Raw genomic sequence first — 25,103 nt, 5'->3', positions numbered from 1 at the left:
TTTCTTGTTATACCTCTACTTCAATATGAGAATCAAAATGTACAAAACAAACTACAATGTCCCACAAAAAAACTTTCATATATGTCACTTCAGCAACGGTGTTAAATTTACACCAACACTATTATTTTACCAAAAGTAAAAGGCGTTTAAGAAATAGGAGAAATTGATACTTGCCAATATTCAAACTTATTTATGATGCACACATTATTCACATATGATAAACAAAAAGGCCTAATCACCCGATCAGGCAATCGAATTCGAACATCTTTGATACAAAAAACGTAACTGGATATTGTCAAATTGCAATCGAATTATTCATATTTTGCTACCGATTTAAGATCGAAATTATTCAGGCATTGTTTGTATTCCTCACAATTTCAAGCACTTCAACATTGTTTCAGCGTCGACCAGTAATGAGATATAGAGTTTGAGTACTGTTAACCATCTATGAGCATCAATCGATAACCCTTGTCCAATACCTTCTCACTAGTTCCATCCTTGTACAATTCTCATCAAGAGTGGAAAGTGCGCATCAGACTTTCTCCTTGTTAGTGGGCGTTATTGACAAGGCCACCACAATAGAATCCGCCCCCCTGAGTTTCACCATGCAACTTTCCCATTTCCTTGACTCCCTCTCCCAGGCATTATTATGTTGTGCTCGTGAGTTTTATTAGCGCCATTCCCAAAATGTTCCACTATCAATGCCAATGTCAACATCAGCCAAAAGAAGATAGCTTCTATTTTGTTGTCGCAACTAAGGCCCGATGGTAGCCTTTCTCACTAAATATGCCTAAAGGAAACAGCAGCAAAATTGAACATGACTGTTTTCCGATTTTTTGTTACTTCTCAGCAAAAAGGGCTAACGGAAATGTGGGGCTAGAAGAGGCTTCTCCGCTATCCGCATTTCATTCATTTTTCAATATATCCCAAAGGTCTCTGAAGGGGGGACCTTCAGGGAGCCTTCTATAAGTATATTATTATGTCTGGGTTTGGGGATTGGGTAGATATCGAGCCAGTGGAACAATTGTCGTTAGAGTGGGATGAGGAACATTATTGGACTTGGTCCATGAAAAAACATACGAACTCGAAAAAGACCGTTTATCTTACAAGACAAATCGTTTTTCACGGACGGATTGGTAGTGGTTCCTTTTCACAATAGCGAAAAGGTTTAATTGCCTTATACGAAACTACCACCACTTTTATTTCCACGTTTATTCGCTCAACTAGTTAGTAGCATTTGGAGAACCTCGTGAAGAGAGAAAACGATCTCATTTCACATTGAAAGGATATCAGAACGCTTGCGTAATCAGAAGAGTCCGGATTTAAAAATGGAGGATACATTTATTTTCCGAGGTTTTTAATGTCAAGAGAAAAATCAACCCATCTACAAAAATTGACAATGCGTTTCTCAACCATGAGCCAAATGAAGTAAAATTCAAGGGTGTTACATGCAAATATCATGAGGGCTCTCTATTCAGCCTAAAATCAATAACAGACCATGGCTAGATTTGATTGCATTACCCAATTCTTTGATTTCTTAACCACTCTGTTATTTTGAACCATTTGCTGTCTTTAGAATCCGACTCGAAATCCGTACTCTAGAAATCTGTAATAATCACAGACGTCATTCATTACACGCTCATAAATTGAACTTGAGACCTTCAACATACAAGCCACGAATCCCCGAGTCTCTTTGTTTCCACCTCAGCCAGCTCCGTGATCATTTCCCCCTTCTCGCCGCCCTCGGTTCCTGCCTTTCCTACCGTGAATAGGCGAAAATCGAGAAGCCCTGCGAGACTCTCAATTGAAGGGCCCCCTCTGGAGGAATTCACGGAAAGCGCGAATCAGGGAGGGACCGGACTCGAACGCGCCCCCTTCACTTTGCCCTAGTAAGCTGTCGATGTGGGCTATGAAACCAAGGAAGATTGTCAGAGAGGAACGAACGGCCGAAGTGTTCCTTCCAGTGGCAGCAAGCCGACTTTATCTGGATTTGAGGTGTTCCTAACGTAGCGAACAACACAGTCGCTTCATGTAGAGAAGTGGGTGCGCAAGCTGAGTCATACTCCAGCTACGATCGTAATATTCATGGTATATTCAGTGCTGGAAGAGAGATTTGTTTGATTTCTAAAACCGTACTCCCTCTACCCCTCTTACGCTTGGGTATGTGCTTATCCTGTTGTACATATAATGTGGTCAGAGATAAATTCGTTCAAAGTGTTAGCCTTGGATTCTGCAGCAAACGTGATCATGTGAGTGATTGCCTTGGAGGAAGTTGACACCGTCACAACCTTGAAGATTCTTCCTACCAACACTCGAAACGAAGAGAATCATCCTAACAATGGCAACGATCTAGTGAGAAAAGAGAAATCGTAGCCTCATCTCATGGAGACTGACAGTGCCATTCGGGTCCCGGAATATTCCAATAACAACGCCAATGACGAGGCGGGAAAAGGTGAAAACCATTCAGCAGGGGAGTCACTCCCAAGCTCGAAATCCGCACCCGATCTTCCCATCATCACCACTGTCTACCACAAATCAAAAAACAAGCGCGTCCATTACATGGCCCAGGTACAAATTAAAGGTCCTAATTATAGTAGAGAAATCCTCCCTCGGGTCTGACGTTGGGTGTCTGTACTTTTAGGATTGGCCAGATGACATGAAAATAAGTAAAGAGGCTTTTGAGGAGTATGCGGCCAATATTGAGCGAGAAGACTTTGAGGATGACATCCGGAATCTTAGCTCGAGTTTACATCAGCTCGTTTCAGCTCGACGAGATACCATTTGTAAACTTCGAGTTAGTGCCGAATATCTCGACTCGGTTTGGGTCCGGTGAGTTTTTCATTATACAACATATAATGTGATGGGGATGTCATGTTGAGCAAATATTTGGACAGCTTGAGTGACTATCCTTATCATCTGAATTTTGAAATACGTCTTTCTCAATGTTTACCCTGACCAATCTGAGAATTTCATGTTGGTGACCTCATTTGAATCTCATCCTTCATCGAGTTTGAAAATAATAATTTGTTCTGTATTTGGTAAATACAGCCTTTAAGTGAAGTGTCGGAAAACAAATTATAATTTTCAACTTCCTTTGTTTTTGGCATTCTTATAAAGGAGCAGGTTGTCTTCAGTGATATGGCACTTAATATATATGCTTTGGTTTTAGTCAACTGTTTGCGGTCATTTTTCCGTCTCTTTCCTCTGTCCAGACAAAGAAAGAAATTACTTTTGCAGTCTTGCAGCTGTTGGAAAAAGAACTATCCTAGCACGACATCTAGCGGTTTAATCCTTCTTGCATCACTTGACACCATTTGATTTCCAAACCCATTGACATTTTAGCTGCATTAAAAAAAATGACGTGTTAAAAAGAGCAAATATCATGTCTGGAAGCGAGATCAAAATTCGGCACGCTCTATTCTTAACAGCGTTCGCTCTTAGCGTGCTTCCATCTGTGAGTGGATTCTTATGAAGGTGATTGAATACCTCAATACGAGCATAACCTCAAATACGTACCTATATCCGCAACCTGACACGAGCATTAGAACAGGCACATTTTGTGTCACGCAAGATCAACAATGGCATAATCCGAAAATTTTGTTGCAAATAGTTTGCACATTTTAGTCATGAAAAGAAACTGCATTCTCAGAATTGCAGTAGTACTTCAAACTTGGGTGAACGAGAAAAAAATGGGTCTCTATTTTAGAACATGGGGAATTTTCGCCTTTGATTGACATGAATGGCCTGGAATTTTGAGGTCTGCATTTTAAGATACTCCGCCCAAATCATACCTAGAAACGGATATGGTCAATACTGGTTTCCAGGTTTAACAAGCGGGAGTCGGAACAAAACAGGTGCACGTTTTTTGAAAGTACGTATTGATAAGAATTGTCAGATGAGGCAATTCAATTAAAGACACGTTTTAAATTGCGGGGTTGCCAAAGCTTGAACCTTGATCGCATATAGAAAAGCAAAAGTGCTAGCTAAAGAATTCGTCGGTGTTGAAATTGTGTATATCAAGAAAATGGAAATAATTCTTCCTTTTGGAAAAATAACCCCGTTTGCAATTAAACCCCGTTTACTTGAACACAAATCGGTATTTTTAGTGCTTCAAATTTGTAGACCCTTATACATTACATTCTAAATTAGCGCAATTATGTTTTGTAGTAACACGTAGATAACGAAGTAGAACCTCGTACAAAATCAATGTCAAAGAATTGAGAACAGGTACTTTCGGGCCATATCTTCCCAATGACATAAGACTTGGGCAAAAGAAGGAAACAACCTTTGGCATAAATGTAGGAATGGGTCGAAATGCGAAACCCATTAAGCATATCTAACATACTTTTGCGGCTTTTTGTTAGGGGAAAACATATGTTGGGTATTTTCATGACACAAACACAAACTTCGCCAATTTCAAGAACAGAAGTGCATTGGCAAATTAGCAACATGAAAGGTTCTGTTTTTATGGCTTTTTCCCAAGGAACAAGAAGTTGGGGTGGGCGAGCGGTCTAAGAGACATTGTGAACAAGGCAAGAATACCCTCCCAAGGTGCAGTGGGTTCAAACCCCAGTGCTGGAAGTAAGCATTAAATGAGGAGACATGGCGAAGTGGTTAGCGCAATGTTACAATGTGATGGATGGCTTTGCTTGCTGGACGAGGGACATCCCTCCGACACTATGCCCAAGTACAAACATACTTGCCATCATGAAACAAACTTGAGGTCAACGTACAAAAATNCAGGTACTTTCGGGCCATATCTTCCCAATGACATAAGACTTGGGCAAAAGAAGGAAACAACCTTTGGCATAAATGTAGGAATGGGTCGAAATGCGATTCCATCTGTGTCCTGCTGTCCAACATCTATGCGGGACTTAGATGTCCATTCGTTCTGGTGAGGACCCTATCCCCCTGCTACTTGACTTCCATTGGCCTTCCGCAGTGGAATCTCCTATCGCCAATTCTTTTCAATCTTTACGTATCCGACCTACCCGAAGCCCTCACACACCAAGGCCCCACGATCAACCTTTTTTCGGTATAATATCTTCAATATGTAGACGACCTGGTTCTCTTGGATGATTCAAGTGTGGAATTGCGAAATGCCATCAATGCCGTCCATGGTTACTGCCAAGAGAACGGCCTTCAAGTCAATACCATTAAGACGAAGGCCATGGTTTTCCATAAAGGTTGCCTGCCTCCCACCTCCTTCCATATTAACAATAGTTCGATTGAAAGCGTCCAGTACATCAACTATGTCAGTTTCACCCTTTCCACCCAACTCTCCCTCACCAATCACCTCCAGTCCGCAATAACCAAGGCCAGGGCCAGGATCGGATACATGTGCAATAAACTTCCCATCAAGAATCTTCCCCTTCCAATAGTTCTTTAACTCTTCTGGACCTTTATCAACCTAATTTTCCTTTATGGCCTTCACCTTTGGCTTCCCAACTCCGCCCAATCCGCCCTTAAATCCGCCGATGCCACCTACACCAAGTTCCTCAAGCGATACCCTTGCGCGCCCCAATATGTCAACAATGCATGGACGCACTTTCTATGCGAAACTGAGCCCCTCACCATCAGGCTGGCAAGGTTAGTATCCAAGAGTGTTGGGAACCTGACCTTTCCAGAGGTGATGTCCGGACACAAGTTGTCCTTCCCGGTCAAGGACTTGCTAACACCTTATTGTCCTTGGCCCGACATCCCTTCGGAGTATTGGCGCTCACGTACCTTTGTACGGCTCCTAGCCAAATACCATCAGCGACGGGAGTTGACAAAGGATCTGTTCAATCTGGCCCATCCACTCTACTGCCATAACCATGATTTTCATCACTTACCTCTACCTACCAGTCTTTGAACAATCTGTAACTTACCTCTTCCCTTTTTTTCATGTGCACTGAACCAATTCTAGTCGTCTGTGTTGTGATATCACTAGTCGAATGTTTTATCGTTTTAACCATTTTATTTTCTTCTTTTATTTTTTTTATCCATATTTGTGTAAGCTATTTACTTACACAATTTTATTATTTTTTTTATCCATATTTGTGTAAGCTATTTACTTACACAATTTTATTATTTTACGAGTTGATATGACCGAGAGTCGCAATAAAAGATTTTAATCAGTTGACAACATAACTTTGAAGCGAGCCACATTACAAGTAAATGATATAAAAAATGATTCGCCTCAGTTGACAACATAACTTTGAAGCGAGCCACATTACAAGTAAATGATATAAAAAATGATTCGCCTTTAATTGAGGAGATCTACATTCCTTATTTTATTACTTTAATTCGAAAACTGGCTCTGAGTTGCTATGACCAAGAGCAGGCTAATTTGGCGGAAAGCTCGTTCACAGTCCATATTTCTTGAAGTTCGTGGTCTGACCCACCAACGAATTAGAGTTGGCAGATATGGCTAGCCCTTGAATATAGGGTTGATCCGGAGTTTTGGTCAAGAACTCATCGAATTCTGACTGAAATCCTGCGACAGGATTAACGCCTATACATTCCCTGCGAATATTTGAGGGTAGCAAATTGTACAATGAAGGAGACCGAGAATGAAGAGCGATGGACTTCATTGTTCTAACTAGCCTTTGTGTTTTTCAGATGTCGGATAACCAAGTCTGTGGGCACCAGTGCCTCTGTGGTGGGTGGAAGTCTAACGATAGCTGGGGGAATCCTAACCTTGACCACAGCCGGATTGGCAGCACCTCTGATCATTGCGGGCATTGCTACCAGTTCCGTAGGAGCAGCCACAAATATTGGAACCTCTTTGATCGAACGCATCATCAATTCGAAGCAGGTAATATAAATGCCTTTTTCCGTGCCTGTACATTTTCTGATACATTTCGTGTGTGGATATCTGCATAGATTGTAGCCATGATCAAGTTGACCGAGCAACAATGGAAAAAAGCACATGTAATCCACTTGTCTTGGCATATAACTCCGTTGATGAGGAGAACCAGTCAAGCTTCAAAAGCCAAGCTCAACTCTCTGGTTTACTCACTAAAGGTTCAATGGTTGGAAGAACTTCTTTCCTAGAACTTGGCATTTGCTCGACACTCTATTGTATACAGTACACTTAATCAAGGTGGGAAACAATGCTATGCTTGCGGCTTCAAACAGCGAAAAAAGAAACTGTTGGTCGATCATACCAATACTCAGGCTACACAAAAGTACATTATTTGCATGAACTTTCTGTAATAATCATGCAACGAACCTTCATACAATAGCAGCATGACAAGCATAAAAATGTCATTTTTTAGCCTCTCAATATCTTTCATTTTCATGAATTGTCTTTCATTATTTGAGCACTCACCTGTCAATGACATAGTAATCTAATTTTCGAAGGAAAAAAATGGACACCCAGTGCAATATTGAAGTATTAAGAGAAGAGCCAACAACTTATTCTGGCTTTCACATGCAACATAAATAATATCCATCACATTTGCAGGTTCGCGAAATGGGCACAGCTCTGACCAGAGACAAGGAATTGACCTTGAAGATCGAGTCGCAGATCGAATCAATGCGGAGGTACCGCGGATCTACTCATTTGAACTCCCTCATGGACCTAGTCGAGAAAATGCTCGGTCACCATCACATCCTCATGGCCATCCTCAGAGCAGTGTTCTCCGTCGAGTCCAAACACGTGGGTGGATCCAACACCCTCTCTTCCAAGTTCTTATCGGAGTCTGTCCACGCAGCTATTACCGGGTCCAATAAAGAAGTGAAATTGTCAGCCGGAGTGGTAGCCTGCAATTCAACCCCGGATTTGAGCATGGCCAAATCTTGTGCTACTGGGGCAGCGTCTGTGGCAGCGACAACGATGGCCAAGACCACGGCCAGAGGTGCCAAAGAGACGATCAAGTATAACCCGATTGGTCCAGACGTGTTCCTGGAGACGGGGAAAGTGGTCGGACAGAACAGCACAAGATTGGCTGGTCAAGTTATTGTGGGTGTTAGTGCAGCATTCTTGGTGTGGGACGCCATTGATCTCGGCTGGACAGTAACGGATTTGATCCGAAAGAAAGGCTCTCAAGCTGGAAAGATTCTAAAGGATAAAGCGGACGAGCTGGAGGAGGCTCTCAAGGAGACCACGGAGAATTATGACGTGGAACTGGTCCGCGATTGAATTTGACCAAAAATACTCGATTGTATTTGTCAGAAAATATCCTTTGTTTTGATAAGATATCCTCTTGCAATATCTGTGATACAACTCAGTCAACAAGATTCCAACTCGTTTTATGGAATAATAAAGTCAAGATACATCATGATTACCTCAGGTGGTGACAACTTAAATTCCTCATCAGATGTAGCTCTTTGCCAATTTCAAACGAGCCAAGAAGCTCGCTCTCCTCTAATTTTTCATCCCAGGCCTACTCTCGGGACAACTTTTAAAGGGAAGGAGGGCCTACCAGAAAATTATCGTGCGGGCAATATGAAAAATGTATCTTTCTACACTTCTATTCAACTATCGCAAAAGAGAATATTATTGATTGCAAGTAGTATTTTTCAGTATTAAACAGACATTTGTTGAGCACAGGATGGGCAAACCACCTTGATTTCGTTCATATACAGAACATTTGACAAAGACATAAATGAAATCGGAAAAACAGAAGTAATTTATATCAACCAATTCGAGATCAGCATTTCCATTTGTAATGTTGCCGTTAATTACTGAAAAAAGTTTTTCATGCTTTCAGTCAAAGATAACTGGATTGGATCATCTTCCATTTGAGCATTCACATGTTGTGCTTTGTACTGAAATTTTCATGTCCAACTCTGAACAATCCTAAAAATCCACAAGAAATTAGAGTTGGCGACTATTCCGTTGAGCGTAGTCCACACTTTGCTACGATGTTCGTATTCCTTATACCCGAGCAATCATGCTATTCATAGAATCCAAGAAATTTTTCATAGCACAATATCTTGGCTCCAAAATAGCCTGGGATCTCCGTCAAGAACGCGCCTATTCATAATGGAAAGCAGGCCCGGGCAAAAACAGAGAAACATTAACTTGTCGACTTTCTCGTTATGGCCTTTTACTGCATAGGTGTCGGTGCCTCCTTCGTCCGCCTTCCCTAACATCAATGGCTTGAAGAATGCCCGGCCTTCATGGATGGAGCTACTAGCGCTAACTGAATTGAAGTGAGCACATACATACAGTAGATGGAGAAAGAGGGGATACGGGAGGGAACAGGGGGGGATTTGCTCAGGTGAGCACAATGTTCTCGTCACCACGATTTGCCCGGGGGAAAATGCACCGTATTGGCCTCTCAAGTCGAAGTCATGAGTGAGTTACCGAAGGAACGCAATTGGTGTGGCTGGTGGGACAGGAGCGAAGAAGATGTGATCAGCAGGAAATCCTATTTTGAGCATACGCGACAGATGTCGAAGTGCCAGCTCTATGGAATAAGTATTTTGGGCACAAGTTTGTTCTCGAGAGGTGTTGGCCTGAGATCCACTTGGATCCACTTGAGAATTGCACACTTATTCAAAGGTAAGATTGATACATTCTTTTTGCAAATGCACACACACTCAATTCCGGTTATTTAGTTACTGAACCGAGGAGACTTGAAGGCGTTGAATGAGTAATTCAGTTTTAAGGTCCTCCTATTTGAGTTAATCGAATCGCTTTCCAAGGTATAACCACAAGTGACATTCAAGTACGGTACAGCGTATAGACCAAACTTAAGTTTGGGGAAAAGAAATTCTCAAAGGGAATAATGGCGTTCTGACATTCCCATGCATATGAATCAACCAATGAATCAACCAATGGCCGTGATTTTCTTTGACTCGCTCAAGTCTGAACGCAAATGCATAAATATCAACCCATGTTTTGGGAGTGTCAATTTAGGCACTCCGTCAAATAAGGTGTTGTCTTAATTTGATCTGGTCGTTTTCGGGAGCAGAATTCCTCTCGACACAATTACTCCAAATGGAGAGGTGAGAGGCAAAACAAGAAGTGCTGAAAAATACCAGAATCTGAATCAAGTAGCAAAGTGTACAGCTGTCAATGGATTTGACGAATGTTTGAATCAATTTTTTGACAGAGTGGGGTGAGTCGCAAAGGTTGTAACGAATCACTTTTAACCTTATTCTAGGTCAAGCATGGCGACTAATCCGCATTTCACAAACAGGGATCGACCAACTCTCTTGCCGCCCATGCCCAAACTAAGACGGAAGCCGGGATTCGAACTCGAAGACCGTGAGGCTAAGCCTGAGCCTGAGGAGGTCACTACCAGTCGACTCCTGATGAAAAATGAATGTCGGGGCTCGGGTCGAAAAAAAAGCAATGGATCCTTGGTCCATTCTATCCCAAAGTTCACACAAGTCAAACCCAATGAGAGGCTCAGCGAGGTTCAGAAAGTTCTTCAGAATCGGATCCGGTTAAAACAACAAAGGAAGAGACTGGAGCAAGAACAGCAAGAAATCCAGAGTTTTTCACACCATATTGATCAACAAAGACAGCAGAACAGCAGAAACCCAGTGTTACTAAGTGACCGACATAGAATTCCAGTGTCCGTTCCGGGATTGAGCGGAGTAGAGATCAAACTCGTTCCATCGTCTGCTTCGGTTGCCTCTTCTCAGTCCAATCTTCCCGCGGCGAGTTTACTTCAAAATATCATGAGCTTTCACGAAAAGCGTGAGGAGCGAATCACAAAACCTCTCAGCAGATCCAATGAATCTGGATCCAAATCTGCTGGTCATAAGAGAAGAGGCCGCAAGCCCGCCAAAGATGAAATTTGCCACTTTGTATCAAGTAGAAGCTCCCCAAAAGCCTTCCGCCCAATTGTACCCCTGCCACAGCTTAGTGAGGTCACCATAACGCCAACCCTGGTGACAAGACCGTCTGCAAATGACAGGACGACAATTTCAAGGGAGGAGGCATTGGACCTTCGCAAAACTGGCAGAGCCAAATCTCAAACCCCGCCAGAAATCTTGGAGGTGGATGTCGATCCTGAACAAATGATTTTTGAGGATCGCCAGAGCCCTCTGCCCATGATGATGCCCCCCGTTCTGAGTCCCATGGATTTTGAGAGTTTGGGAGCTCCACCGGGCTATGTTTTTGAGCCTCGTTCAGCTGTGTTCGTCCACCCCTCTGCTCTTCATCTGGGCCTTCCGGGATTACTGCCTCATCATTTTCCTCCCTTGGGACATTTGCGATCCCTACCTGGCACTACTTCCCCCTCCTCGTTGCCGTCGTCTCAAGCGCTTTCAATCACTCCAATCAATTCCAAAGAGTTTTCACACCTCGAGGCAATGCAGTCAATGCAAAGTGTTATGCGATACAAACCAAATCGGGTATTCAGAGAGGCTGGGGTCCCACTCGAGCCCCATTGCCCCCAAAGCTCATCTGCTCCACCACGAGTGAAGAAGAAGAAAGTCCGACCAACCACTTCGGATGGATCACAAGAGGTACACACTAGCAAAGCAAAACAAATCAATCTATTATCCTCGAAAGCAAGTGAAAACTATTTCTTTTCCTTTTAGTTGATAATGAACTATTCGGTTTTTGTTTCACTCGATCAAAGAATCCATAGCAAGTTTCAGAGACCGCAAAATTTGAAAATGTTGTTGCAAGCCATTTTTGAGCCTAATACATATTTCAGTAATAATGAAGGAAACTTATTCGCTGAAACGGAAGTTAGTCGAGTCTTTAAATCCTTTTTTTTAATTCTTTTCAATCCAAGAGATGCAAGCCTAAAAAAGAGGGGGGGATCCAAACGAAAGAAATAATTTTCCATTAATTTCTAGGTTTGGTGATAATACAGCCTTTAGGTACTCTCGATTACTTTTTTTTTTTTGGTTTGGTTTTTCACGGGCTTTTCTAATCGCTACAGAGAATGTAATAATCCAAAGAACTATTAACATGAAATGCCAAATTTTGTCTTTTTTTCACCTTCTAAACTTTACATGATATTTGGTCTACCAACGAATTTGAGTTGGCAGACCGAGCTAGTCCTTGAATGTAGGGTTGATCTGGTATGCTATCTAAAAATTTGTCCAAGTCTGACTTGAAAGATGCTACCGGATCAACAAGGCCTACGTATTCCCTACGGATATCAGAGGGAAGCAAATTGAACGATGAAGGAGCCCGAGAAAGAAGACAAGTGGACTTCATTGTTCGAACTAGCCCGGATTCTCAAAGGCTTAAAGGAGCTCTCAAAACTCTACATTAAGCCTCTACGGTCACTACAATTGACCCTAAATCTTGGGTTGGGACAAAGCTCATGGATACTTTTGAAGACGTACAATATCAGATAATTTTCGTACCTTCTCTGAACATTGTACAGTTCCAACTTTTTTAGCCTCTCCCAATATGAGAGCTCTCTCAATCCTGTGATGTTCCTAGTGAAACATCTTTGGACTTGTTTGACCTTTTACAAACCTCCTGAACTCATTGGAGCCCAAATGGGTGAGGCATATTCAAGATGTGGCTGGAAAATTGACTTGTACAGAGTTAGCATCGTGATGCTATCTCTGTAATTAAACGTGCGATATATCCAACCACACATTTGAAAAGCCTTACCCACCTTCAACTGGATATGCTCATCGAACTTTCCATTATTTTGGAGGACTACACCTACATCTTTCATATATGAGACCTGCTCAATATCTTTACCTCCATTATCTACGAGTGGAGTATTTAAAGGAGTTGACCCAAATGTCATTGAGCGGAATTTCATTCCGTTCAGGGCCATATTACTCTCAGTTACCCAAGAGTAGATTCGATTTAAGTCCTTTGCAAGGCTACTGGAATCTTGGCCATTCCTACCAGAAACTAACTTTGTATCGTCAGCATAAGAAGAGAGACTGGCAGTGATACTAAGCTTTTGAAGCGGGGCAACGAATATTATAAACAAGAGGGGCCCTAAGATCGAACCCTGGGGAACACCTGACTTGACATCATGTATGTCACTAAGGGATCCCTCAACCTTAACCAATTGCTTCCTACCAGAAATGAAAATCTGTCTGTTAATCTGTCTTTCAAGTTGTATTCGTTCGTAATCCTACTTGATCCAAGTTGTAAGCATAAGAATAACTATTATTCTTAGCTTCATATCACATCCAAAGGTGCGGATTTCTGGCAAATGCACTAGGCATGTAAGCCCTAAAAATGGCAGATTAGTTTTCCAAAATCATCAAATAAGAACAAAGCCGACAGAAAATAAGCATAAAATTGACAAGTAAATCGGCAAATAAACCCAAAACTAGATCGGCAAACAAAGATAAAAATAAAATCATAAAAGTGGGAAACAAAAACCAATTACTTAATTCTGGATAGACGGTCCATAATAGCCTTCTTAAACTAGGCTTATTTTGCCATAGATATTTCACCTTAGTTGGTCAAATTTTGGGTATTTTTTACAGAAATGGTCAAATATGAACATTTTGAAACAATTTAAAAAATGGCAAATATCAAATTAAACCCCTCTTTGAGCTTAAAATCAGCAAATTTGCAGATTCATTTGCTGGCTTTTACTCTACTCGGAGAGCTGATCCTTCAACTTGTTCTTAACAAACCCTCTTCGACCTAGTAGCAAATATTACTTTAAAAAAGACAAATCTCATTACTAAATTGCCCTTGAAACACGTGCAGTAATATTTAGGAATGGTGTGTTGCTTTGATGTTTTTTGCAACCAAGGGTCTGCCAATGCCACAATCGCTGTTTATATCCAAAACACTGCAGTCAATTTAGGAACAGAAGAACAGAAGAACTCACGAAAATCAATTAAAAGCCGCAAAGAATATTTCGAGTTCGCCCGTTCTTGAAAAATATTTCAATATCCAAAGTAATGACAAGTAAGTGTTTTCTAATTTTGCTTTAAAAATCACGGGGTAGCTTGTTTCAATCTTCAGATATGACAATATTCAGTACCTACGCATCTTTAGACCTTACATACCTAGCAGCGTATTGGTTTCAATTCCCAAATCTTTTTCATTCCTTGTTAAAATTAAACCTTGGAAAACATGTCCATTACATGAAATTTGAAATCATACCTCTTAAAGCCGGATTTCTACAACTGATCAAGATTAATATTCATCAAGGCTAATAAAGATTGTCTTAATATCTTTTACAACTGATGATTTTTCAACAGTGAAATTACTACAAGAAATACATGCAGGCTTTTCGTAGATCTTCCATAGTTCAAACCTGAATCTCTTCCCCTTTCTTTCGGGAAAATTCCTATTTTCGCAAGCGTGCGTAGAAAATGAACAGACAAGATCAATGAATCAATTTCCAATTGTAATTAAAAGACAATTTTTAATCTTTTTCTTTTCAACTTTGCTTCTGCTCAAAAACTCAATTTACAGAATACAGAAGAAAACAAAAAAGATGTTGCCAAGTTGAAAAAATCTCCAGAAGTTAAAATGGTGAACAAAAAGATAGCGATTGACAACTTGACAATCCCTCTTTATCCGAACTTTGCTTATCAAATAAATGTAATAATATAATATAAATAAAATTCAAATTATAGTACAGGCTACAGCCTCTAGAACAATCGTTCAGGTATCAATGCTGGGACTAGCGGACAAGCTGAATTTCATGACATTGATACACCTTTTTACACAAACGAGATTCTCTCTTTTTTAGGTCAGTATTTGCAAATTCAAATTCACTGGGGGAGATCGGCCCAGTTTGGAAGAGAAGAAAATGCTTTCCGTGGATTCCACGGGAAATTTCAAGTATTTTTCGGGCTCGGGAGAGAGAACCATGAGAGGTTCGGAATCAATGCCCATGGAATTGATTCACACAAATTCACGAATCATCACAGACAAATTCACTTCCTTAACCGCAGAGAAGATTGCCCTAGCCAATTCCGAGAAGAACTCGCATCTAGTTAATTCATCTGAGGGCCATTCTCCTCACATTAGTATTGGATAACATATGCATAGTTTCTAGTTAACATTCAGTAAATTATAGTCGCAATAAATCCACCTCAGAGCTAATTTCGTTCAAAGGACCTGCATACCTTAATGGTCGAGGAAGCAATATGAAAAATATTTATATATTTTCTTAATATTTGACAGGGCCCTCCTCACCTTTCGTAATCATTATTTAAGATTCAATTGCAGCAGTTTCAGTGCCTTTCCTTGTATCTAGACTCTTCTCGTTCCTAAGTTACATCAGAAACGAACTGACGTCACAGCCAAGTGGACCAATCAGAATGCGCCAACACAGCAATCTAGACGTTCTAGAGAGAGCAGGACTGGGTGTCAAATGTACTACAAGTGTTCAACGACGGCAACCTGGCGAAGTCACTTGATAACTGAGGCCAGCAAGCAACAATCAATGTAGTGGGAAACAAGGACAGACCTTCAGCTCTTTCATCAGAAAACTTTGGATATTGCTGAAGCAGATTCAAAGGTCTACATCAGTTCCACAATAGCGTTGAAAGCAGCCAGATACTCATCCATCGCAGCATCCATATTTAGAGAAGCGCTTCTTCCAGCTTCACGGGATATACTAGTGAGGATTGATTCGACAAACTCCGGAGTTATTCTGCTTTGTACAGGATTGCTACCTGTATATACTGACCAAGAACCATGGTAGAAATTGTAATTTCACCTCCACCACAGCAGGCCCGGATGACTCCGATGGCTTTAGCACCTGCCAACTCTACACTTGGCACATCAGTTCTAAAGGGGTCATCCGGAGGACAGCAGTTCATTGTGATCCCACAAAGTCTGCTCCAACAAACGGGAATCAATAACATCTTTAGTGGGACAATTGGAAACAACGCCAATAAGAAGTCAGTCATCAAACTATCACCCAAATCTCCCACCATGTCTCCCAAGATCACCTCGAGCACCCCCGGCATTCAAATCCCACAAATTGGTATCAAAAGACCACTTACATCAAGTTCACCCGACCTCTCCGACAGTAACAGCATTTATGATGACGAGGACAGCAATTGCCCTGTGAGAAAACGAGCCAACTTGGACCATCTCAGTCCGGAAGAAAAGATGATGCGTCGAAAACTGAAAAACCGTGTGGCCGCCCAAAATGCCCGCGACAAAAAGCGAGTCAAAATGGACGAAATGGAAGACCGAATCAACAAATTGCAGGAAGAGAAGGACCAGCTTGAGGCTGATAACCGTCGCCTGAGCCGTCTCAATGAGCAACTGATGTCAGAAAACAACGCCCTACGGGGCTCTTCGCCCACTCGCTTGAGTGTGGATGGATTTAAGGATGAACTGCCTCCCTCCCCCGAATCAATGCCCCGATCCCCCCTCCCCACAACCTTTGACAGCCAAAGCGACCAGACCATTGTCGTATCTCGACCCAGTGAGCCAGCTGAGCTTGCGAATGCACTTCTGCCGAAAGGACAGGGTCAAGATACGGCAGTGGACCCGAAACAGACAGCCGTGACCACGGCTGTATGTCTCCTCTGGACGCTCTTAGCCGTCGCCACCACTCCACACTTGATCAATCAGGCCTCATCCAAACATCCACTCACCTCAAGTCAGTCGGCCAAGTGGCCCCCATCGGGAACGTCGACGACATCTTTGTCACAATTGCCACTGCAGACAACACGAACCAAGAAACCGATCTTGCCATTAAAGAAGAGGACTTGGTCGGGGCTCAAACAAAGGTTATGGAGTCCTGCCAAGACCTAGATTTATATTTTGAGAGGGATATCCTCAAGGAGGCATTTGAGGGCGCTACCATCCACACCAACCCCCTTGATGACCACCTGCTTAAAGTTGTCACTCATCCCACTGACACTTGCACTGACATCTTGTCGGACAAGCTTCTCGTCCAAGGCAAAGAACACCAAGATGACCAAATGCTCGTCCCTGGAACCACATGGGAAGAAAGTTTCGAAGATCTCTTCCCCGATCTGATATAAAGTTCATTCTTGGAAACTCATGTTTGGACTTCAATGTTCTCAACATTTCAGGGCTGCGGCATTTAGTCATGTCTGGTTGCAGTTTCTACGCCACAGATAAAAGAACTAAAAGCTTGTATATAGATTTCTTATGTAATTATCGGTATTTCATAACCTCTACAATGTGGTTGGGTGCAATTTTAATAACAAAATTCCTCGATTAAACTGAAATCATGTTTTTTCATTGTGATTAGAGAGTTTATCGATCTTTCACAGCACACGATCTATTAGAGCAGAAAAAGGTGCTCGGATGCATATACGGGTTCATTGTAATAGTATGAAAAACGAACCCTGCGACAGAACAGAAACAAATGGTAGACTTCAGCCGAAAAAGTGCGGGAGGAAGGAAGATCGGCTAATTTGGTCTCGCGCGTTCATACTAGCTGACTCAATCTTTGGATTGAATTCCATTGAATAACCTTTACAACAGTCTTTATTCATTTTTGCATCATTTTTCTATGTATCTACTCTTATGATAGCATAGGAAACATGGGTAAAGATTTAACAAATAAAGATACGCTTTAGAACTAGTTCACTGATATTCAGACATGCATAAAGTGGTGGGTGAGTTAAGAAGCAGAACTGGGTGCTATTTGAAGGTTGTTGCCACTTGGGCCATAAAAGAGCAATTCGGGAATCTGTCCTCCTTGAACACCAGTGCCATTTGTGCTCTCTGAAGAACATTGAAATTGAAATGTCACGGATCCGGCTTGGAATTCGCTCATCCCTTCTTGTCCAAAGTAAGAGAGTTCTGCTCCATCCAGAACGACTGACGCTGTGTAGAATCGGTCAGCCTCAACTTGGACGGGTTGGTTGAAAAATACTTGAAATGTGTTACTAGAACCATCTGAGAAGAATTTGCACGTGTTAGAGGCCACGGAGCGGCCTCCGAGACTGGCCTTCAATTCGATCTTGGCCGTGTAATCTGAAGAACCATTGGACGATCCAAAAAGGCCGAACCCAACAATAAAGATTCGTCTATCCACGCAGAACTGGATGGAGTCACATCGTCCTCGATATCGCCATTGATTGCTTCGGTAAGCTGAGGATTGAAAGCGGTGACACACCTGCTTTTGAAGTCCTATCCTTGGACAAATTGGAAATTTTGTGGCATTCGGTTTGGATCTTGTGGCGGTGAAATGTAGGAAAAGGTCCGTAGTCTCTTCAAGTGTCATAATTTTGGAATATACAACCTCATCGGCGAAATCCTGGACAGACATCGCGGGAAAGCGGATCATGTTCAAGGTGGATCCCAAAATCTCTCGCAGTTTTTCAGGAGTGTCCGGAACGTTTCGTCGCGATGCTTCAGCCTTTGCCCAATTTAACGCGGCATGGAAAATGACAGTTTCTTTGCAGTTGAGAGTTTCCCTGAGTAGTATTACTTTGAGTGTCTCGAAATCAATATCGGTGAAAGACTCTGACAAAAGAGCCAAGGCTGCTTGAGCATCAATGACCTCCCAACTTCTCTCCATCAGAGCGGGCTCTTCAAAAAGTCGAGACTGGGATAACAGCACACAAGCATTTTTAGCAGTGAGGCTGTTCTCCAAGAATTTGATGCACTCTTGCGCCAGATGGGGCACTATATACTTTTTGGCGCAATATAGCGTAGCAAGGACGTTATCGTTCTCCAGCGCAATCTCATCACAATATAAATATTTCAACATGGCGTGAAACGCCACTGGCTCCACATCCGGTACTTCAATCACATCCTTATCATCGGCCAACCCTCCGAAGAACATGGCATAGAACACAGAACTGCCCGTAGCCAGAATATACTTGTGGGCAGGAAACTTTTTGGGCGCACCGAACTCTCCACCTATGTTGAAGTAAGTATCCGCCATTAGGGCGTTATTGCACATGACCGCATTTCTCTCTCTAAGACTTTTCTTGTTCGACTGCCAATTGGGGTCAATGGTGACGAGGGCGTTGAATGTGCTAGTTAATGTGGAAGAAATGCAAGGCAGAGGCGACAGTGGGGGTGACGAACGAGCTTTGGATTTAGGCCCTACCCCTGCCCCCTTATGGATATGTCCCGGGGACGTCACTGCAATTTGCTGCACAAGAGACGCACTTTCCCCCTCCGATTGAGCGGGCAACTGGTAATTTCCCACCCACACGGAAGAAACACCTCCATTTGGTTGGGATGCAGCCGCCCCACCAACATTTTCTTGCAGTCTTTTGATGTTTGCAACTGTCTTGGCTGCAAGGTTAGAGAAAGATTCGCCAGCGCCAATGTTGATCCCACCCGTTTCAAACTCTTGGTTCACCTCCCAATTCAGAGGCTGGTCCAAATCTAGGGTGTTCCCATGGGACTTTGAAGGTGATCCAGAGGTTGAAGGAGATGGGGATACCTTTGGAGTTGAGGCGGCCATGTTGAAAAATAGGTATTGCCAGACAAATTGATCAGTTTCTTGTCATGCTGAATGTATACAGTTCACATTGGAACGTTGCAGGGAATAATTGAGGATTCTTAGGGGATTTCTTGGGATCTGTTCCATTTGCTTTGGAACCAAAGCAAACCTTGCGACAGCAGGTACAGGGTGGCTGATTCATTATTTTTTAAAACAACCAATGTTTTTCACGGCTCCTGTTCACAAAGTTGATTTGGTAATAAGACGGTACCTTAAATGAAAGGATCACTGAATAAGCATATTTTTATAGGTGAATTCCTATGATCAGAGCAAAGTGCATTTCTTTTTTTTGTGGAATCATATTTCCGAGGGCAAATAAGGAAGAATGAGTACTTTTTGGTCACTCTAACCTAAGGCAGTGGAGCACCACGAGTGAAACGCAAAACCAAGAATTATGTTCCGTCTCTTTCAGGCATTCGTTTTATACAGTTTGGGATTCTTATTAGTTATGTATAATATTGCAAAAAAAAGGGGGATTGAATTGACATGCTTGTTCAACCGTACTGTATGTATCATTCCGATTTCTCTTTGGAACTCGATCTGTGAGGTTTTTCTTCCGAACTATTTGCAATGATTTTTCGATACAAATGTTAGATAATTCAACGACGATTCCATGTGTATTTCGATAGTTATCGCTTCTTGTAGAAACAGGGCTTCAACGAGAGTTCAGGCATCTTCTTCTTGCCCGAGTCAACCTTTTTGAAATCCATAAGAACAAAGTATTTCTGAGAAGTGTCCTTCCACTTCAACGAAAACCCTGCCTTTTCCACCAAATGAACAAACTTGTCCACAGGAGTGTCAGTGAATCGGCTTTCCACTTCAGCAATCTTCAAGGTCGCCCTGTAAAGCAACAAATTACTCTATAAACTCTAGCCGTTAAAATCACAAATAATTTAACTCCCCACTCTGTCTTAAGGACTCGATTGGCTTCCTTCAGATAATCCTTGAGATTGGTGCCCATAAGCGATAGACAGAACACAGCTATGTCCACGGAGTTCGATCCCAAGGGTGTATGGGCCATGTCACAAGCTGTCACACAAGGATCGGTGGCCACGAGATCAAAAGAGTGCACAACGAATGTGGAAAGCGCCTTGGCCAAGCGAGCTTCACCACAACCAAAGTCAGCAATGACCGGATTCCCAGACCTAAAACGGACAGTCGGATATAACTTCACGTATGGCGTGATTATATATGGCTTACATCTTTAGAATTGCCGTGATGATGATTTTTAAGGGATCCACGGGCCATTTTCGTGCTTGTTCCATGTATCCATCGTGGTAATCACGGAAAGCGTGTGGGTCCTCTTTGAACATCTTGAAAGACTTGGAACCAGTCTGGGTGTACAACAGTTCGTTCAAGTATCTAAATCTTGATGATTTGAGTTTGCTCTTGGCTCCAGATAGGCCGCTTGCATTTTCCTTCTTCGTCGCGCTTTCCCCATCAAGAATTACTTTTAGCTTCTCACGATCAAATGGCGCCGGGTCCAAAGTTTTGGCCTTCTTCGACTTTGGCGATGATTCTGGCAAGTCCTCATCAGTGCTCCGTTTGCGTTTGGAACCTCCCATGTAATTGGCGAAGTCGTCCAAGGAAGCAAACTTGATCCCTCTTTTGAGGAGATGAGTGGCTGATTCAGCCACAGATTCGAGGGAACTGGTCGATGTCTTGACCAAACTTTTCAACGAAGACAATGACTTGGATTTCTTTAAAGATTGCTTGGCTTCCTTATAAGCGAAAGCCTGGCTCTTTTCGGGCGAATCTTGGTCTTTTTGAGGTTCGATGAACACCGAATCGGATTTTTTTTTCTTGGGCTTCTTCCGTTTCTTCTTGGCCGTTACTGGAGGTGTGGCCATTGGATCCTTGGTCAAGCGTACAACATCCTGAATATAAAATGGACAGTTAGGCAATAAGTTGATTGAAACAGTGGCAACCATCGTGTGAAAACTTCTCATTAGAATTGGATTTTGTCACAAATTCTCTGTGGCAAAAAAAATGAAGGCGTTCTTTTCTCTAAATGTGATCTAGTAGAAAAGTGTCCTCAATATGAATTGATATAAAATATGTAGAGAATTGACAAATACCTTTTGCACGACAAGGTTTATCCAAACCTGACTGAATCACTCGAAGTTGCACTCAAACAAAATCGCGTAAATCACAAACGTTTTACAGAACCACAATCGTGTCTCAAAAGGGGAAATTTTTCGTTTATGAAGAATACTGAATTGAATAGCCGATTTTTTTTCGTTTTTTTGACATTAAAGACTATCAATATGATTTTTAAATGGAGACATCTTCGTGTGAAAACCAGCCTTTTCAGTTTTTTTATAAGATTGGAATAAATAATAGGCTTGTAAAAATACATCAGACGGAGGCATCAGAGGTACTTGAAGCAAAAATGTATTGATGCACCTTTTCTTGAGGGAGGATCAACATACCATTATTTAAAGTAAACATATTTTGGCCTTTAAAAAGATGTTTATACTCCCGTTAAGAACATTGATCGTCTTCGTTGTTGTTGGCCTTTCTCGCACTCAAGTCACAATGTGTGTGCACAATAATCACGAATCAAATTTGCCTCTAACAATATATGCAATTCAGGGGACGCAATTGTGCTTGAATCGATGCTTGAATCTTCCGATTTATGGCATGGATCAAAATGCAGGATAGATACTGAAGTTTTAATGTATAGATTACCTCTGTAGCTTCGCCATCCCATGATGGAATTGAAAACATGATTGTTGGTTTGTAGTGCTGAGATCAAAGAACATCAAAACGAATTAACAATTTCATTCCAAACTTCAAACTGTTCACCATGCCTTGCGTCTATCAGCAAATTGTTTTGATTTGCCAAGAGAGCAATCGCTACGTATGGTTCGCCCCCAAAATGGCGGTAATTCAAATCTGACCCCAAACGGGTGGTAAATAAACACTTGGAGAGAATGTATTTTTTACATTTGAAGTTTGTAAAGAACTAAAATTGTAATATCAAATGATCTGACTACCTCTACTCAAATGTTTGATGATGGGTATTTTTTTATAAATTTCAATTCTTTGGGTATAACAAGCTCTTGACAACCGTTGAGTGCTCGTTCGGGTGCTCCTTGCTTGCTCTGGGTTGTTTGCAAGACGACTTCTAGTCTATGATTTCAGTGATAGGTCAGTCAGATCACATTAATTTATCAGTGAATACCTGGACCAAAGCTTGAAATGAAGTCTCTTCAATCTATTTTTGTGATCGCCCTCTTGGGTGTGATCCATGCTTATCCCTCTGATAACAGTGGAGATGTTGGAGACTCTACAGTCAGTGTCACATATGATTCTAGTTCCTCCAGTTCTCGGATATCCAACCCTAGCGACTCTACCCTTGACATGACCATGGGTATGGATGATCTGTTTGGGCGTGCTGCTGGTCAAGGCCAAAGTAAGATCTCTACCTCCGATGATTCGAAACCCACCGGAAGACAATATGGCGGCGCCATTCGACCCCCTTTCCCTGGTATGGGAGGTCCTAGCGTGGGATACCCAGCACAGCAACCCGAAAACCATCAAGGAGGCTACGGTTCAGGTCCAACTGGTCCTACGGGAGACATTTCTTCCATTAATCCCGATGTGGCTCTGGAGTTTTTGTACCATGTCAGTCGTGCCGTTCAGACCTTTCCCCGTTCCCTGAAGACGCCAGGTGGTGAGGCTCCATCAGGTGGATCCTGTGATTTGAAGAGTTACAAACATTGTACTTGTGTCAGCCCTGCCGTGTTTACCAAGGATGGTCGTGGTAATTGTAATTTGGGCGTGACCAAACCCGACCAGAGGGTGTGGTGCTATGTGAGTCACGATTATGGTCATCCCCAATCTGTGTGTCCTGATGCTACAGCCAGTAAGGCTGCACCCGGTCAGTTCTGGTCTCGATTCGCGTGCATCACTGGCTAAACCAATGTGTATTTTTATGGTATTTATCAATTGACAAATAAACTGTTAGTGATTAAGAATATTTCATTCTTTGAACTGCGAGCTATATGTTTATACACTAAATTTGTTCGGGTGTCAAAACAAAAAGCTGCAACAAGCGTCAAGGTTTGAACTTGTGTCGTCGAATGTAGCATTAACTTCACTGACAGTGTCTTGTATTAGGTCGTCGAGGGATCTAGATGGGGTTGTGGGTGCGCATTCTGGTTGTTCGGCACTCTGAAATTTTCGATACTGCTCGATACTTTGGTGTACAATCCACTCTGTCATGGCTATTGCTATTAATCGAGCTTCCGAGTAACCATCTTCTCTCTCAAACGATGGCTTCTTTTCTCTTGATTTGAACCCCGACACCACATTCTTGATCTTGCTATCCGTTTGTTGAAGTTGCCTCTCCATATTAACGAACAGAAAATTATTTTCCACATTCACAGCTTCTTGGAAAAGGGTTTCCGTTGATCTAATGCCACACATGGGGGATTCCACGGGTTGAAAAGATTTTTCTTGCTCAGCCCACGGGTCTAGTCCTTGTAGGAGTTCTTTCTCGGCTAAGGTTTGCGAATTCATTTGAGACGAATGAATTGATCAAAATTCGAAGTGCTGACTGTAATTTGATCTACCAGAACAGATGCACGTGAGGTGCGTTACAATGAACCAAATACAGGTAGTTGAAGGATGCAGGTTTGCATTAATCTGGTTTCAGTGAATTCCATTAAAATGAACTTTACAGATCAGTTTGAAGTAAGTATTGGGGAATTGCTGGTTTTTGGGGCTATTCACTTTCGAAATCGCCCTCTACTGGCTCAAGAGCGCAATACTGGAGATGATGCTCATAACACAAGAAGTAATAAGTACACAAGCTCCGTACTTTGGTAGGATTCTTGTTGATTTTCATTGACTTTTCCTCCCCTCTTTTTAGCCACCCCTCATTGGTTGGCGCATTTTTGGCAGAGCAATGAGTGTCCACTAATTCATTCTTCAAGTCTCTTGATCGTTTGGTTCGTGAGTGTTGCCTAAACAAGCCATAATGGCCCAAAAAGTCCGTTGTACTAGTCTGCATTCCTGCCATTTTGTACTCGTCCGATTATAGTCACCCTTCTCCCTCTCTTTCTTCTTTCTTTTTCTCTCTATGATCTAGCTCTTGTCGTTCACAGGGTGTCCGTTTCTGAATCATAAAGCCTGCATTTAAATTTTACCAAAACTTGGTTATAATAGCTCTTTGTGATATTGGCAGAAGCTAAGATTTGATGCAAGGATAAACATCTGCACTTTGTAATTACTTCTAAACCAATGCGAAGCTCTAGTAGAGTGTGGTAGCCATACGAATACAGTGCTATATTTGGCCTCGTGCTTCAGATCATCTTCTACTCTTTTAAACATATTTCGTGCGAGATGGCAAGCAACTTCGTATGCATTTCGAAAGTCAAATATTTAGAGTTAATTGCTTGTTCTTGGGGATTTCAGTTGAGATGCTACAAAAATTGAGAAAATGATCAATGAAAACCACGTATCTCACAAAAATCTACACAGATTGTTTGGACGTTATCCTGTTTTCATGAGTGAGTTGGAATACCTTCCATAAATTCTTAACAAAGTTTCAAAAAATTGCATATTTAAAATGGGTTTATAAGATAATGCAAGACATTTTAAACACTTTTAAGATTATGCAAGAAATATAAGAGTGAATTCTTATTTATGCTATTTTGAAAATCGGAATGAATTGCCTTTGAGGTCAGATATACGAGTAGCGCTTGCCTTTTGGAGCTAATATCGACGAAATCGAATCATTTGCTCCCATACAACCACTGAGCATTTCAATATATGATATCCTAATTT

General features: G+C 42.0%; 5 protein-coding genes across 7 annotated transcripts; 3 read left to right on the top strand and 2 right to left on the bottom strand.

The window, feature by feature from the left end:
* The first annotated feature begins 1,846 nt into the window (after nucleotides 1-1,846).
* LOC131878500 (uncharacterized) lies at nucleotides 1,847-8,273 on the top strand. Of its 2 annotated transcripts, XM_059224489.1 has the most exons (5): nucleotides 1,847-2,160; nucleotides 2,237-2,568; nucleotides 2,642-2,829; nucleotides 6,604-6,799; nucleotides 7,451-8,273. In XM_059224489.1, exons 2-5 carry the CDS (start codon nucleotides 2,383-2,385, stop codon nucleotides 8,126-8,128), a joined length of 1,248 nt encoding a protein of 415 aa, XP_059080472.1. In that variant the 5' UTR covers nucleotides 1,847-2,160; nucleotides 2,237-2,382; the 3' UTR covers nucleotides 8,129-8,273. The 2 variants fall into 2 exon arrangements, with proteins under 2 accessions (XP_059080472.1, XP_059080471.1); XM_059224488.1 differs by having other exon boundaries at nucleotides 1,847-2,568.
* A 980-nt stretch (nucleotides 8,274-9,253) lies between these two features.
* On the top strand, nucleotides 9,254-14,953 carry LOC131878499 (uncharacterized). Of its 2 annotated transcripts, none has more exons than XM_059224487.1 (3): nucleotides 9,254-9,496; nucleotides 10,101-11,415; nucleotides 14,598-14,953. In XM_059224487.1, the coding sequence occupies exons 2-3, from the start codon at nucleotides 10,108-10,110 to the stop codon at nucleotides 14,886-14,888; spliced, it is 1,599 nt and encodes a 532-aa protein (XP_059080470.1). In that variant the 5' UTR covers nucleotides 9,254-9,496; nucleotides 10,101-10,107; the 3' UTR covers nucleotides 14,889-14,953. The 2 variants fall into 2 exon arrangements, with proteins under 2 accessions (XP_059080470.1, XP_059080469.1); XM_059224486.1 differs by lacking the exon at nucleotides 9,254-9,496 and adding an exon at nucleotides 9,612-9,942.
* A 296-nt stretch (nucleotides 14,954-15,249) lies between these two features.
* Nucleotides 15,250-17,086, top strand: LOC131878503 (probable basic-leucine zipper transcription factor N). The gene has a single exon (XM_059224491.1). The coding sequence runs from the start codon at nucleotides 15,551-15,553 to the stop codon at nucleotides 16,622-16,624; it is 1,074 nt and encodes a 357-aa protein (XP_059080474.1). The 5' UTR covers nucleotides 15,250-15,550; the 3' UTR covers nucleotides 16,625-17,086.
* A 225-nt stretch (nucleotides 17,087-17,311) lies between these two features.
* On the bottom strand, nucleotides 17,312-19,435 carry LOC131878498 (BTB/POZ domain-containing protein 6-B-like). Its single transcript, XM_059224485.1, has one exon. It carries the CDS (start codon nucleotides 19,266-19,268, stop codon nucleotides 17,466-17,468), a length of 1,803 nt encoding a protein of 600 aa, XP_059080468.1. The 5' UTR covers nucleotides 19,269-19,435; the 3' UTR covers nucleotides 17,312-17,465.
* A 460-nt stretch (nucleotides 19,436-19,895) lies between these two features.
* Nucleotides 19,896-22,254, bottom strand: LOC131878502 (uncharacterized). Its single transcript, XM_059224490.1, has 4 exons — nucleotides 21,999-22,254; nucleotides 20,508-21,184; nucleotides 20,213-20,452; nucleotides 19,896-20,147 (listed from the first exon to the last, which is right to left on the bottom strand). The coding sequence occupies exons 1-4, from the start codon at nucleotides 22,035-22,037 to the stop codon at nucleotides 19,937-19,939; spliced, it is 1,167 nt and encodes a 388-aa protein (XP_059080473.1). The 5' UTR covers nucleotides 22,038-22,254; the 3' UTR covers nucleotides 19,896-19,936.
* Between the last annotated feature and the right edge of the window lie 2,849 nt (nucleotides 22,255-25,103).

Source organism: Tigriopus californicus, chromosome 3 (assembly GCF_007210705.1).
Source record: "Tigriopus californicus strain San Diego chromosome 3, Tcal_SD_v2.1, whole genome shotgun sequence".
In the NCBI taxonomy this organism is placed as follows: Eukaryota; Metazoa; Arthropoda; class Copepoda; order Harpacticoida; family Harpacticidae; genus Tigriopus; species Tigriopus californicus.
Note: the sequence above shows the minus strand (reverse complement) of the source record. Positions and strands in the feature narration are given on the sequence as shown.